The sequence below is a fragment of the Lycium barbarum genome, chromosome 3, assembly GCF_019175385.1.
Source record: "Lycium barbarum isolate Lr01 chromosome 3, ASM1917538v2, whole genome shotgun sequence".
NCBI classification, from domain to species: Eukaryota; Viridiplantae; Streptophyta; class Magnoliopsida; order Solanales; family Solanaceae; genus Lycium; species Lycium barbarum.
The window spans coordinates 14,628,736-14,645,542 of record NC_083339.1 but is presented as its reverse complement, the minus strand read 5'-3'; the positions used below and the strand labels follow the sequence as shown (position 1 = coordinate 14,645,542).

General features: G+C 36.3%; 1 protein-coding gene across 9 annotated transcripts; it reads right to left on the bottom strand.

The window, feature by feature from the left end:
* Positions 1–5,425: 5,425 nt before the first annotated feature.
* On the bottom strand, positions 5,426–16,547 carry LOC132630470 (ultraviolet-B receptor UVR8-like). 9 transcript variants are annotated; one of them, XM_060346037.1, is made up of 11 exons: positions 16,227–16,541; positions 8,901–8,977; positions 8,728–8,809; positions 8,444–8,566; positions 8,102–8,335; positions 7,691–7,930; positions 7,368–7,411; positions 6,824–7,012; positions 6,359–6,449; positions 5,864–5,907; positions 5,426–5,790 (listed from the first exon to the last, which is right to left on the bottom strand). In XM_060346037.1, exons 1-11 carry the CDS (start codon positions 16,423–16,425, stop codon positions 5,671–5,673), a joined length of 1,443 nt encoding a protein of 480 aa, XP_060202020.1. In that variant the 5' UTR covers positions 16,426–16,541; the 3' UTR covers positions 5,426–5,670. The 9 variants fall into 9 exon arrangements, 8 of the variants coding, with proteins under 8 accessions (XP_060202020.1, XP_060202018.1, XP_060202021.1 ...); XM_060346035.1 differs by having other exon boundaries at positions 8,728–8,812; positions 16,227–16,540; XM_060346038.1 differs by having other exon boundaries at positions 8,901–8,974; positions 16,227–16,539.
* Between the last annotated feature and the right edge of the window lie 260 nt (positions 16,548–16,807).

Here is a 16,807-nt window from a genome sequence, read left to right as displayed (position 1 = left end):
GTAGGAAAGAATAGGAAGAGAATATTTTTCGAAGAGAATGCTCAAGTTGTATTAGGCTACTTAAGGCCACTTGAGATGATTACAATCATCAATTACATCTCTATTTATACTACTCAAAAAACCAATTCAAAAGTCTTGCACAAATAACTAGATACATGTATCACAAACTTTTAAAAGATTTCTTGAAAAACTAAGAGATAATATTGAAAGACTAAATGATATTCTTGAAACAATAAAGAACTCCTAGAAAACATAAAAGTCAAAGATAGTATCCTTGTGAATGCATTAATTCCAACACTCCCCTTTAATGCATTTGCTTGACAACTCCAATGTGTTCTCGAAGATAACAACATTTTTCTCTAAGAAGTGTTTTGGTGAAGATGTCAGCAAGTTGTTCTCCTGTCTGGCAATAACGCAACTGAATTTCACCTTTCTCTTGTGCTTCTCGGATAAAATGGTACTTGATGGAAATATGCTTCGATCTTTCATGGTTGACCGGATTCTTGGCAATGGCAATCGTTGATTTGTTATCGCAATACAAAATAGTCCCTTCTTTTTATTTTTCACCAATATCTTCAAGAATTCTCCTAAGCCAAATAGCTTGAGAAGTAGCCTTAGCTGCTGAGACATATTCTGCTTCGGCAGTGGATTGAGCAACAACACTTCGCTTTTTTGACAACCAAGAACAAATGCTTGAACCAAATAAGAAAGCATAACCAGAAGTACTCTTCATGTCATCTATACTTCCAACCCAGTCACTATCAGAATAGCCAATTAAGTCCAAATCTCCATCAAATTTGTATATTATCCCATAATCCATTGTTCCTTGCAAGTAGCGTAGAACACGCTTTGCAGCTCCAAAATGCACTTGGCTTGGTTCTTGCATGAATCTGGATAATAAACTAGCAGCAAACATAATGTCAGGTCTTGTTGAAGTAAGATATAGCAGGCTTCCAATCAAGCTCCTGTAAAGTGAGCTATTAGCTTTCTTTGCTCCATCATCTTTTATGAATTTCTCATTTGCTGCTAATGGTATGGCCACAGACCTGCAATCCATCATTTTAAATTTTTGAAGAATACTTTTAGTATACTTCTTTTGAGAAATAAAAATTCCTTCTTTCACTTGAGAAACTTCAATGCCCAGGAAATAATGTAGCAACCCAAGATCACTCATTTCATAGGTTTGCATCATATCTTGCTTGAATTTCTGCATCATCTTCAGATCATTTCCTGTAAAAATCAGATCATCCACATAGAGGCAAACAATGACAATGCTGTCATGTTCTTGCTTCACATACAAAGTGGCTTCACTTTTACTTCTCTGAAAATTATTTTTCAGAAAGTATGTATCAATTTCATTGTACCAGGCTCTTGGCGCTTGCTTCAGCCCATAAAAAGCCTTTTTTAGCCTGTACACCTTCTCTTCTCTCCCTTGAACAAAAAATCCTTGAGGTTGCTCAACATAAATTTCTTCATCAAGTTTTCCATTTAGAAATGCAGACTTAACATCAAGTTGAAAAATCTTCCATTTCTTTTGTGCAGCAACAACAATCAAGGTTCTAATTGTCTCAAGACGTGCAACTGGATAGAAAGTTTCGTAGAAATCAATACCTGGCTTTTGAGTGAAACCTCTAGCAACCAACCTTGCTTTGTGCTTTTGAAATTCTCCTTCTTGATTGAGTTTGATTTTGTAAATCCATTTTAGACTTACAACTTCTCTTTCTTTGAGTACATCCACAAGCTCCCAAGTATTATTTTTCTTAATCATCCGAATTTCTTCTACCATGGCTGTCTTCCAAACATCATGCTTTATTGCCTCCTCATAATTTTCTGGCTCAATACAGGCAAAGTTGCATCTTTGATAGATGTCACTCAACATTCTTGTTCCTCTTGGAGGTGGTTCTTCATCTTCTGAATCTGAGATTTCTCCCCCTTGAGGGACATCTTCCTCTTCCTCATCCTCTTTTTGACTTGACACATTTAAAGAAATGATAGAAGTATTCTCCATTTTTTTATCTTTCCAATTCCATGCTATTTTTTCATCAAAAATGACATCTCTACTAACAACAAGTTTGTTAGTTTTGACATCGAGAAGCCTATAGCCTTTTGTCACATCATTATAACCAAGAAATATACATTTTTGACTCTTTTCATCCAATTTTGTTCTTTTTTCAGCAGGTATATGAGCATAACAAATACACCCGAAAATTTAAAAATGACTTACAGAAGGTTTCATTCCACTCCAAGCTTCAACTGGTGTCTTATCCTTCAATGCCTTTGTCGGGCACCTATTGAGGATGTACACTGCTGTATGTACTGCTTCTGCCCAAAAATATTTTGGCAGCCCTTTCTCATTCATCATCGTTCTGGCCATTTCAACAATGGTTCTATTTCTCCTTTCAGATACACCATTTTGTTGAGGAGTGTACCCTGTTGTAAGTTGCTTCTCAATGCCTTCATTTTTGCAATATTCTTCAAATTCTCGACTTGTGTATTCACCTCCTCTGTCACTGCGAATGGATTTGATGCTGCAACCTTTTTGCTTCTCAACAAAGGCTTTAAATCTCTTGAATGTAGCAAATGTTTTTGACTTTTCTTTCAAGAAATAAACCCAAGTCATTCTTGAAAAATCATCAATAAAAATTAGAAAGTACCTTTGGCTTCCCAGAGATGGAATCTTCATTGGTCCACAAATGTCTATATGGATTAGTTCCAAAAGTACACTTACTCTCCAAGACTTCGCTTTTGGAAAAGATTTTCTATGTTGCTTTCCCATAATACAACGTTCACATGGATCCACCTCAATATGTATCTCAAGAAGGCCTTGCACCATGTCTTTTTGCTTCAGAAGCTTCAAACCATGAAAATTCAAGTGAAAACCTTTTGTGCCAAAGCCATGAATCATCTACAACTTCATTTTTGAATGCATTGTAATGAAGTTGTAAAGGAAAGTTTCTTTTTATCATCTTTACTTCAACAATGACTTGATTTCGCTCAATTTTATCATAAATTCTACAACAATTATCTCTAAACACAAGAGAATAATCATTTTCCATGAGCTGACCAACACTAAGCAAATTTTCTTCCAAGTCAGGAACATAAAGGACATCATGAATTTGCTTACCGCTCCTTTTTCTGTTGATCGAAATGGTACCTTTACCTTTTGCATCAACTAAGGCTCCATTCCCCATTCTCACTTTAGAAGTGATGCTGCGATTAATTGAGAGGAAAGCCTTTTCATCTCCAGTCATATGATTGGTATAACCGCTATCAACATACCATTCATTGCTTTTTGCTGAAGCATCAGATTGAGAAGCGTAGAAAAGGTTTTCTTCCTTTTCTTCCTCTTTTCCTTCACAGAAATTTACTTGCTCCTGTTGCTTGTGCCTGCAGTCCTTCTCAATATGGCCAAACTTTTTACAAAAGTTACATTGGGGCTTGCCGTTATGCCAACATTTTTCTGCATTATGATTAGTCTTTTTGCAAATTTTACAAAAAAGACTAGTACTTTTCTCACCTTTTTCTTCAACCTTCTTAGTAGAGCCATCACGATCCTGCTTTTTTTTTTTTTTTTTTTTTATTGTACTTTTTTTTTGTTGATTCTTTGAGAAATTTTGAGAATTCTCATTGGTTCTGGATTGGAAAGTCGTCTCTTTGGGTTGATTCTCACGAAAAAATCTTCGCTTCTCGTGTGCACGGAACGATTCAACTAGCTCTTTGATGGAAAGCTTAGAAAAATCTTTCGTCTCCTCAGTGATAGCAACAATATACTCATATTTTTCTGTGACACTAATTAGAATCTTTTCCACAACTTGTTGGTCAGAAATTTCATCACCATGATTTCTCATTTCATTAACAATATTCATGACTCTTGTGCAATATTCATCGATTTTTTCAGATTCTATCATTTTCAAATTTTGAAACTCTCTTCTAAGAGTTTGAAGATTGATAGTGCGTATCTTTTCGTCACCATACACCTCAGCTTCCAGAGACTCCCAAGCTTGCTTTGCAGTCTCACAAGTAGCAATTTTTGCAAAAACTGCTCTTGAGACTCCCATTTGAATTTTGCGCAAAGCCTTTGCATCTTGACGACGCTTAGCCTCAAGATTTTTCATCTCTGCTACTGAACGTTCACCATCGTCTTCTAGCTCTTCATAGCCATTTGGAACAATAGTCCACAAACCTTCAGCTTTCAGATAAGTTTTCATTCTTATCTTCCAGTATTCAAAGTCATTTCCATAAAAAAATGGAGTAAGAACAACTGAAGAATCAGCACCATCATTTGTTTTAGATGCCATAATTTTTTCTTCTTCACCTAACCCCAGATTAAGAACGAAAACTGCTCTTGATACCAATTTGTAGGAAAGAATAGGAAGAGAATATTTTTCTTAGAGAATGCTCAAGTTGTATTAGGCTACTTAAGGCCACTTAAGATGATTACAATCATCAATTACATCTCTATTTATACTACTCAAAATCCAATTCAAAAGTCTTGCACAAATAACTAGATACATGTATCACAATTCACAAGATACATGTATCACAAACTTTTAAAAGATTTTTTGAAAAACTAAGAGATAATATTGAAAGACTAAATAATATTCTTGAAACAATAAAGAACTCCTAAAAAACATAAAAATCAAGGATAGTATCCTTGTGAATGCATTAATTCCAACAGTATTAGTTACTCAGTAATTTTTTTTTTTTTTGTGTTAATGAAAGTAGAATAAATAGTTAGAAGGATCCTTTGACTTTTGAGTTTTTCTGAGAGAATTTATTATGAGTTACTTTTGATTATTTAAAAAAGTTTTATTAAGCAATTATGGCTTGTGCATGTTCAAACATTCAGACACTACGTCTAAAATATTGGAACTTACACCCTACGACACTCGCCTCGATGCATTTTAGCGTGATACTGATTGTAAATCACAGTACATAACAATATTTTATGTATATTCATCTTATGTGTTGAAATCCCGTTTTTCTTGGGGGCCCTCTCCAGTCAAACGATACCAAACAAATCTAACATAGTACTTTTAATTAAAACGTGCCTCTTCAAATATTATGTTTAAACTAGTTTCCTTGCACTTCTGCTCAATCCTTTCTTTTAATACATGTTTTAGCTCTAAAAGAAATGCTTCTCTCTGACCCAACCTTCGCCACCTCCCATGGCCAAGCTGACACTTTACATGTTTTTTCAGCTTGCCACATTTTTCTTTAACATGCCAGTAAAGATGATCCATAAAAGAGGAACTTGTCCCAACTCATAATAGTCTAAACATGTAACTTGCGAACACCGAAAGTCACATACCGGTCCATACTATAAGACGAAGAAGAGCTTCTCATGCATTTTTCACATGACCTCCTCTCATAGATAGACTAAAAAATCAAACAGAATTATTTTTGTAGCACTTCAACCCCCAAATAAGTCTGTAAAACTATGGATACGTCAGTTTCAAACTCGAAGAGAATAGCTGAATTAAATATCAGTTACAATCAACAAACTGTACATTGGTCCAGCAAATACTACAGCTCTAACAAGATCTCCAGAATCCTGAAAGTAAACCTGAGACCTGAGATCAATCCAGGTGCACAGCACACCCTGATCTTGTGCAAATGAGTGTCAGTGGGTTACTTAACTATAGAAGTTCTCTCCAAATAATGGGGATATCATGGACTTTCAGCAAGTAATAGTGTGTGCCACCACCCACACGCTACATTCTTCGGAGTACAATCATCGATGGGCACTTCACAAGGATCGTTACGGTCAACCGTATCACCTAGGCCAAGCTGGAACAGAAAGCAAATGGTTAGACGGAACACAAATGTAATATATGTGGAAGAGTAATAATCTCTTACATACTTGACCATACTTGTTCCATCCCCAGCTATACACTTTGCTGTCCTCTAAAAGTCAAAGCAAAAGATATTTTTAGATTACTAACATTAGCAAACGTATAGACATTGACATGCCAGCAGCTTCATATTGTCTAAATCTTTACTGGAAGCTCCTCATCGATTTAACACAATTGATACTGATCAACAGGAAATATGATGTACCACATAGGTAGGAAAACAAGCATATTCAAACTCAGTGTCGAAAGCATATCTGCGACTCATAAAATTTCAAGGAGATTTCAATTACAAAGACTAGCTAGTCACAGGTAGACAAACAATTGCTTGTACTGAATAACATCTCCACCTCAGATCACCACAAATGGAATAGCTAGGTCTGAAATTTAACTAAGTGAATTCAAGTTGTCTTCAAGGGAAAATAAAAAATAAAAAAAAGAACTTCAGGTTGTCCAGTGGATCAGTCTGAAATGCACTTCATCTTCTTGATAGTCTCGACACTTACCTGTCATTATGGCGTTATGACGAGCTCCACAAGACACTACCTTGGCATTCTTGTTTTCCAGTACTGAGGCATCCACAAGCCTAGGTGATGTCTGTAACAGAAATCTCCTGTTGAGTTTCTAGATCCCTCAAATAAAAAAGGTTTACAATAATGCAGCGGCAAAACTGCAAATGTGTAAGGAATTATATGGTCTAACTAACTGGCTGTCAGAAATTGACAATGATCTCTTATCCCTCAAGTGTCTAGGTACATTTAAAAGCCACAACACATGGCGGAAATCTTCTTGAACTGCTATTTCAACAAATCCCACTTCTTGGCACATCTCATGGGACGACTATAGCCAAAATCTTAGATGAAATCATAATTCAGCTTTAACTAGATACTATTATTGGACATTGAAACTTCTTGAGTCCATAAACAAAAGTTCTGGAAAGACACAAAACAAGTGATAATTCTTGGACGCACCTCTGCATGGTCTGTGCCTGTGCCTAGACCCAATTGGCCAAACTGATTTCCCCCAAAAGTATAGACACGGCCACGATCACATAAGCACACAGAATGCCATAATCCACCTGCCACGGCTTCTATTCTAGTGTTCAATAGAGAAGATACACAAGTTGGCCTCAGCACGTCATTTGTATTACCTAATCCACACTGAATACAAAGAATGAGACTAGAGGACTGACATAAAGAAAAGCAGTGAACCGTGAACCAGGCACCACAAAGTTGAAACTGTAGGTGCAAACTTTCTGGTGTTTTACAGGAATTTTTATACAAGATTACAATCTGCTAGTTTGAAGGAAAAAACCCGCTATCAAGTGCTAGACATTCTATTCCAGCAAGAAAACATATATCCACAACACTATAAGCAAGATGCAGCTTACTCAAGTTTAATTTCTTTCAAATTCTGAAACTGTAGAGAATAGCATGTGGAGAACTCTTTGAGGGTAACAGGACAAGACACACATCGCATTTGAAGTGTGATACTGTGATGGTATGAAACATTTACCTGCCCATACAATCCCCAGCCAAATGTAAGCAGCACCCCAGCATCTGACAATTGAGACAAAGACCCAATTGAGTAGATAGATAAATGATATATCATTCTCAACTTTCAGATGCAAAATTTAAAGACAATGATTTAAGATGGACCCTAACTTCCATTGTAAATGGAGTAACTCAAAAGTCATTCAAACTTAAAAACCTTGAACAGATTTCCAAAAACATTTCTTCTTTCCTTCTCACATTGTGCAGCTTCTAACAGTACCCTTATTAAGAGATATTACATCCTATGCAGTCAACACAAGTACTCAAACTTTACTCCATACTAACCTGTGATTACTGCACTATGCCGGCCACCACAAGCAATTCTCTTTACGTAGCTCCCCAAAGCTTTACGCGTCTGACTCCCTGTGGTAATGCTTCCTTGAGGACTCCCAAGACTCCGGTCCAGTCCATGTGAAGAAGTATCCAGACAAGGTATAAGATGAGGAGACGCCACTATTTTAATCCTGGAGCCTAAGCCAAGCTGTCCTTCACCTCCATAGCCCCAACCCCATACCTGTCCCACATCTAAATCCGGCAAAAATAGGATGCATCAGGTGTCTTGCTTTACATTAAAGTTCTTCCATATCTCCGTACTTCATATGACCTACAAAACTATATGGCATAACTACAAAGCAACCGACTCCACTTCCAATATGACGGTAACAGACTACAGCATGCATGAAGGAGCGAAATTACCTGACAATGCTAATGTGTGGCGCCCCCCTGCAGCAACGGAGGTTATCTTCACCCCTGGATCCAGTTCTACGATACAAGGTGGTGCAGAAAGAGATTCGTCAGCAGGTGGTGGGCTTTCAAGTTCTTGTTTAGCCGTCGCTGTCCTTCTCCTCTTTGCAGTTTCTTCAGGTTTTTTATTATCTTGGTGAGCGACTGAACCACCACTCGACTTCGAGCCTTGAGACTGAGGGCACTCTGCAGCAATTAGTCCTTGTAATATTAGTTAACTTCCCAGGGATAAACATGCAGATGAACTTGCCAAAATTCTTAACTGGTTCAAACTGGAAATTGAACTTCCATTACCTTGCTGAGTTATTACTAAACTTTCTTTCCTAACTTCAACACTTCCTCCAGCAGCGAAATTTGCAACAACCTTGAAAGAAGGCACACATTCTTTCCAGCCCCATGTGTACACATCATTCTTTTCTGCAGAAATATAAATATCGCAGAACCATTGTCTTTGCTATCTTTCTTAAGATTTGAAGTAGAAATAAGAAAAGAAAAGGAAAGAGGAGGTTCTGCCAAAACAGTCTAAATTAGCCAAGTGATGACTGACAGTCCAGAAATACGGAATGACAGTATATTACCAGTAACAGATACACAATGTGCCCAACCAGCTACAGCTTTCACGATTGGATCCTCAGTTGGAACTGGAAATGGCTCTGGAGTCTCCTTGATAAATGCAGTAATAGAAGATAGCAAAATCAATTCGAAGGGAACTACATAAACCAGTCCATGCAACAAATATTTGCCACATTACCCCATGTTTTCCTGAAGTCAAGTAACTTTGGCCTTGATCATCTGCAGAACCCCACGTAATAAGTTTTCCAGACCCTGCTGCCAATATATCAAATAATATATAGTTAAACCCAAAAATCCAGTCATGGAGCTGGCCTCATTTTTAAGAAAAAATATCATTGAGAAGGCATAAAAATAGGATGATATTGGAATGGACCGAACGATCCAGCATGGAAGTTTTCATTTCTTATTCTCAAGAAAATGCCCTATGCTAAATGTATCAAAACAATGACCAACGAAGGCTGACAAATCAAGCAAGAATATGTAACTCAAACATAAGTTATACTTTTGACAAAAATGGATAGCTGTTCATGATAGAACACTAATCTCAAAGCTCAAAGATTAGTTGTTTTCCCTTGGATATAATTCATACCGTTTAATTTGTTCTTATAGCTTGTGTCTCTTCATCGACACCGTACAACGATGCATCTCTCTCTTCTAACAAGCAACAATGCTTTGTCGAGTTGTTCTTATATGAACTGCATTCTGATCTTGTGAATTGTGATAGTAGAAATTAAGATTCAAAGCACAAGGATATTTGTTTAGCCTTGGTAGGATGTAACGGCAACGAGGAAATGACCAAAATGATCCCTTATGTTTTAGGGTACGTCTAAAACAGTTCCTTAGATATGCTCCTCAAAAGTTTGACCTTTTAAGTTTGCCAAAAGGGTCTCACATTTCCATCAAACTCTGGCTGCTTGATTTACGGGAACTCACATTTGGAGTTGCAGTTTTTGCCGTTCCTGCTATTTCTGGTTTATTTCTTGTGTCTGGTGCAGTCTGGAAGTGTATTTACCGCTTTTTTTTTTTTTTTTTTTTTTTCTGGGTGTCTGATGTAGATTTTGTTATGCAGTTTCCAGATTTGATGGCACCCTGATATTTCTGGTTAATTTTTTTTCCACAGTTCCTGTTAAACTTAACTGCCAGAATTTGTTAAAGGACCAAAATTGCTCAGGAGTATACTATCCTCAAACATAAGGGACATTTTCTCCAATTCTTCTAATTGTATAATTAGGCATTATAGCTAGTGTCTCTTCATCAACACCTCCCTTGAGCAAAGATGCATCTCCCTCTTCTAACAAGAGACAATGTTCAGGTTTATTTGAGCTACAATTATGCTCTTACAATAGTAGACACTGTTGTGTCATCACTTCTGGTCATATTCTACTAATAAAAATCTTGACACAAATGAGCTCCTCCTTGATTGGAGAACAAAGAGACCAATTCTTCATGCAAAGAGGGATTACCCACGAATATACTTAAATCCACGAGGAATAGTTCGGTCTTCAATGTACTAATGTTTCTCCCCAGAGGGAAGATAATCAGCCACCCTCCCCTTCTTACTGAAAGGAAAAGTAAGGAAAAGGAAAATACAATAAGATCACTTCATATCGTGTTGATGATTTTTTCTCCTAGCCGCCCACTTAACATATGACTAAAAGTAACACTCTTATTCGGCTACATATGGAAACTCATCAGAGTCAGCTCTACCCGGGACATGAAGATTTACATTGGAATTACAAAATTTTCCATAAAAACTAGCTCCATTTTAAAAGGCGGTTTATGAGACCAACTACTTACCCGAGGCTTTTAGGTCATATAGATTCTGACGTCGTTCCCAAGCATCAGAGTTGATCACCACATCCATAGCTTCAGCCGTACGCCCCCTACTTCACCTGTGGCGGCACCTTTTTGTCATTCCTTTCTTGGACATTGTTGGGTTGCATTCCACGACCACTTTGTTAAAATTAATCACCAACTTAATCTCTAAGACTATGAAAAATCTAGAATGTTCAAGGAATCCTAGAGTGTTGAAAGGAGAATTCTAGAATGAGAAGTTTAGAAAGAACTCTAGAAATAAGTAAAAGTGTAATTCTAGAATTAGGTAGTTGGGAACATTAGAGAGTAGTAAATACTCTCACTAGATCCTTCCATCTCCACCTATAAACAGTGGTTGTTGTTTTGAAATGTGAGTGTGCTCAAGAAGTGAGAGCAAGTGAGGTGCTCAAGTAAAGAGTGTTACTGAAGTAAGCAACAAGTGATCAAGTGAGAAGTAAGAGAGAGCAACAAACAGAGTTGCTAGAGTGTGAGTGCAAAAAATATTAAGTGTAATAATTATAAGACTGAAGCTAGTCTTTACTTTGCAATAATAAAATTCAAGTTATGAGCAACCAATTGTGCACGACGATTTTGACAAGTGGTACCAGAGCCAAGTTGATCAAGAGGTAACAATTCAAGGGAGATCCTACAAGCTACTGTCGGAGGCTACAAGTCAAAAGGCACCGCTAAAATACAGATTTTGCAAGTACTCTCAACGGAGTTGAGAAGCTCTACGTAAGCAACTGTAGATTGTGGAGCACAAGGATGCAATATTATTTGCATCGGTCAGGAATTGTGGGATATTGTGGGTGGCTCAGACATACACCATCAAATAATGCTGAAGCAGAAAAAAGGTGGAAGGTTAAAGTTAGAACGGTATCTTTACAAAATGAAAACTAACCAAGAGGCAAGTGGAAAACCTGATCACCTACACTAGAGGTGTCTCCACAAAAGGAAAAGAAGAGTTCATGGCAAACTGGAGCCTGTGAAACTCCAAACATGTTGCAAGAAAAAGTCCAAGAAGCACCACAACGCAGCTAAGGAGGTCTACACGACTAAAACGCCCAACACCAAGTATATAGATACAATATTAGAAGAGGTGTCAACATCAAAAAGGCTATATCATTCAGATGAATGCCATAATGTTTCTTCGAAAGCTGTCCCAAACTCAAACTATTAGTTTTATCTCCGATACATACATGAGTTCTGAGATAAATTGATGACTTCAATCTTTCAAACGAATTAAAATCGTACCTTTGCCGTTGATTTGAACTTTTGAAGAGTCTCCAAAAGTGATATTGCCACCATTCAATTCTTCAAGCTCCATAAATAAATCTTTCTATCCACATATATGACTACTTGCACCAGAATCAAGATACCATTAATCACTTTCTTCAATTTCTTCTCCTCTGCGTGCAAGAAGTAAAGTGCCATTTTATGTTATCATTGTCAAAAAAAAAAAAGTGTCATTTTCATCTTCATTCTTGATCTCCATAAAATTATTTTTCTCCTCCATATTATTCTTACTTTCCAAGAATCATGACCAAAATTATGACAAGTATTACATTAAGCATTTGACTTATCATACCTTCGTTTTGACCTCCATCCCCTACCTCTTCCATGACCTCTTCCTTGGTTAAGAGTCTTGGCTTTTATTTTCTTTGGTTGGTGGTTGATTACCACCTTTTCCACCTCTACCACTAGTCCACGACCTCTTTGTTGCGAGCCACACTTTTCATCTTTCTCCTTTAAAGAAAGTTTTGCTTGCAAAGCTTGTTCAACTGACTTTTGTTTCGGATTCTTCAATTTTCTTCATGTGCTTACCAAGACCCCGTGAGTTCTTCTTTGGTCATGGTGTGCAAGTCCTAGGACTCTTCAATGACAACAACAATATAATTAAATTTTGAATCTAGGGATCGTAGAGTTTTTACAAAGACCCTGCCATCATTCAGTTTTAACCATATCTCTTCATTTGATATACTACTCGCCAAGATTCTTGAAATATAATCCGAGTTTTAACCATATCTTTCATTTGATATACGACCGCCAAGACTCTTGAAATATAATCCGAAGCTGATTCGATTTTCTTCATTTGCAGGTATTCAAACTCTCCTCTTAAGGTTTGAAGACGAACCTTTTTCACTTTGTCCAAACCTTTAAAGAAAATTTGAAGAATATCCCATGCTTGCTTGGAAGTGGTTGCATGTGCAACCTTCTCGAACATCATTTCATCCATCAACTGAGCGCTTTTTAATCTTTCTTCTTTGTGGTAGCGACATCTTCCTCTTGATCAACTCCGCTCTCCACTATTTTCCAAACATCATAGGCTCCAAGCTGAGCCTTCATTCAGATGTACCAATGTCCATAGTTTTCTTTAGTGAGCATTGGAACGTGAAATGGAGTTACATTAGTGTTAGTCATCTTCTCTCTACGTTTAGTTGTCTACCAAACACACCGGCTCTATACCAAATGTTAGAAATTTGGGAGAGCAAAACACAAACATCATTCAAAACACACTAGACTTAATCAACTTGACTTAATCTGAATGGTTGCATTACATGACTCTTTTTTTTTTTGAAAACTGGTAAATAGCATTAAGGATACTTAATGCTGGAGACCTCTAAAAAGTTATCCACAAGGAGCAGTAAGACAAAAAGTATTTACATGCTTCCTAAAAAGTCTACCAACTGTTCTGTTCCCTCTCCATTTGCTTCTTTACACCAAAACTGAAAATTTGCAAAATAGTTCCCCTTCATTTTCTGCAGAGTATTAAATTTATCCTCAAAACACCTCCCATTCCTCTCCTTCCAAATTGTCCACCAGATGCATAGATGCATGATGAAACTACTCTCCACCATTTCTTTTGAGATTTGCTTCCTCCTCTTCTAATCCAGCAACTTAGTAAATTAGTTGTGTGTTCTGGCATGGTCCAACTGTTTCCAGTGAGGCTGAAGAACAGTGACCAAAGATGGGCTGTCACTCTACAGTGCAGAAACAAATGACTGTTTGTTTCTGCAGTCTCATTGCAGAAATAGCATCTAGAGACCAATTGCATTCCCCTCTTCTATAAGACTTCATGGGTGAGACAGGCTTTTCTGGTCACAAGCCAAGTGAAGCACTTGATTTTGTATGGTACCAAATTTTTCCACACCTTTGTCCATGGACCTGTTCTTCCTCCTGGTTGCTCCAGGACTTCCAACTTGTGTATTCTTCTGACTGAGAAACTCCCATCACTGTGATGTTTCCAGTTGATTACATCTGGAGTTGGAGAAGTCCCTCTAAACTTATCAACTTCCTTCAAGAGCTCAGTCACCCTGCCAATTTCCCAATAATTCAAATTTCTTCTGAAACAAATATTCCACCCTTGTGAGTCCAGGACTCTACCACAGTAGTATCAGGGATGCTGCAAATGGTCAATATATGAGGAAAAGTGTTCATCAAAGGAGCTTGGCCAATCCAGACTTCCTTCCAAAATAGTACCTTAATGCAATCACCCACCTCACAAATAGTTGAACTTCTCCATGTATCTAGCCTAGTTAATAAGTCCACACTTCATATCTTCCAAATACATAAATAAAACCTATGTTGCTCGGACTCTTCAAAAATATCGACGGGTGCGTGTCGAACACTCCAAAAGTAGTGCATTTTTGGAGAATCGACACGGGTGTGACAACGAAAGTAAAGAGTCCGCGCAACTTAGAATAAAACTACTAGACTTTTGCTTCTGGAATAAGTCCATATTTCTAATACATGTATTTCATAAAACAACACTCTTAATTGATATTCTAGTTCATGAACAAACATGCGAACAAATGAAATAATGCAAGCAAGTTTATATTCTCAACAACACATAGGAAGGAGTCTAATCTTCACATTTGGCTCCAAATTAACTTTCTTTGTTAGTAATCCATAAATATGAGGGAAAATTCACGTCTGAATTGATAAGATCCGAGTCAAACTAACTACAACATTCGCTAACAAAAATCAGAATAATCTTCATCAGGGGCGGATCCACCCTTTAGGGTGGGGTGGCATGGCACTCCCTAGATTGATGCAATTTGCTTAAACTAGATTAAATATTTGATTCTGCCACCCCCATCGCAAATTAGACAAAGGTGCCATGGCTGGTAGACACAAGTTTGAATCTATCCTGAATATTTTCCGACTCTCATTTTTCTTTGTGCTTTTTAGTTCCTTTGTATCAGTCATTTTCCTTTTCGGCTCTCCCAATTTTCTATTTATCTTTTTATCATTTATCATTTATATTTTGTTATTATTTATATTTTCTTTCCTCTATTCTATTATTTTATCTGTGATCTCTAACGAGAACACACAAAATAGAAACTTCAAAATCCCTTAAATTAAGCATTTCTCTTAATCTCAAATCTGTGAGTCTCAATAAGAATTTTTGTTTGAGATCAAAATTCATTTTTTTTATAATTTCTTTTGTTGGTTACTCCCTCCATCCATGTTTACTTGTCTATATTTGACTTGGGACACTCTTAATAAGCAATAAATAAAATGAAAAATGAATTGGAGTACTTAATAATAAGGATAAAATAGGTATAAAATGGTAAATTATGTCTTGGGTTTTCAAACTATACAACTTACAAGTCAAAATGGACATTTATTTTAGTATAGTAGATAAATAAAAATGGATGGAGGGAATGTATTATAAAAATTTATGCTTTTCTATAATTGTTAAATTCAATTTAAATCAGTTTACTACTTAAATTGTGATGAAAATTTCATAAGCATTGCTTAGAAAAAACATGAAATTTATGATTTATTTTTGAGAACTTATAGTTTATCTAATTCTACATTTACTTATGGGGTATAATTTACCTATTGAAGAGTTTTTCTATTATTTTTCTTATTATGATTGGTATAATTCCCTTATTGAAGATGTTATTTTACTTGGGCAAGTTCATTTTTTAATATACGTAAAAGATGTAAGTTCCTTGTGAAAATGTTGATTTTACTTCTGTTGTTAATAGGTGTGATTCCTTGTTTAAGATGCTAATTATGTTTGTTTTTTTTATTTTTGAGATGTAATTTTCATATTTACAAATAAAAAACGGCCTATTAAGTTGACCCCAAAACTCAAAAGAGAGGGACCCGACCCAAATATACATTCCTAACAAGATGTACATTGAAGAAAATTATAGCACCCGCCACCTTTAAATTCTAAATCCGCCTCTGATCTCCATAACAAGCTCCACAATCTTCAAAAGTCAAGGAAAAACAATTCAAAGCAGATCGGAAAAAGAAATAACAGAAGTGAAGAAGCCATGGCAAAATGCTATAGTCAGCATGACAAAATAGTCTTGAAAAAAAAAGAAGGAATATTAACTATCATAAAATAATACGATAATTGAAGTACAAGAAACAACAGATAATAACAAAAATCGAAGCACAAGAAACTATAAGAGTAACACTACGACTACTAGTATAGTAGATCTAAATATTTGACTATCAATAGGAAAGCTTGCCAAACTAAACTAAAACAAACGAAAGATCTACTTTTTCTAATTCATAAATACATCCATAAACATAGAGAAATATTCGTGCACGAACACAACATATACAGAGAGATACGTACATAACCTGAAATGGCCATTGCAAAACCACAACAAAAAGCTGAGAAAATAAATTTATAGAGAGATACGTATTATACGTGTATAATTACCTGAAATAGCCATAGCGAAACCACAACCACCACCACAAACGTCTGTCCAGGATTCAACGTCGATACCGGTAACAGCGACCGGAGAAGTTAAGGGTGACTTATGAGATAATACTCCGGGAAGATATCCCCACATTAACACCTTATTATTCTTCTTCTTTTCATCATTCTCTATCTCCATTTTCTCACCATTTTCACTCATTGCTTCACAAAAATCGAAATTCACAGATTCAAATTACGAAAATTAACAGAGAATTTTTGAGAGCTTTTGTTCTAGAAGTAAATGGAAGCTACCAAAGGAAGGACGTGGTTTTACGAAGTTGAATTAATAATTAACATTTTTGGTCCCTAAATCATAAATATATTTGAACTTTGGTACTGTGATAACTGATGACGCACATTTAATCTTTTAATTAATTGAATTATGTGTTTTTAGTCCTATGAGAAGTACTCGCTCCGTCCCAGTTTATATGAGGATGTTTCATTAGGGAAAGGTAGACTTTTAAATTTTGTGATTTAAAACAAGTCAAAGAAATTTTTATAGCTAAAAATTATTTCATTAAGGATAAAATGAGAATTTCAAA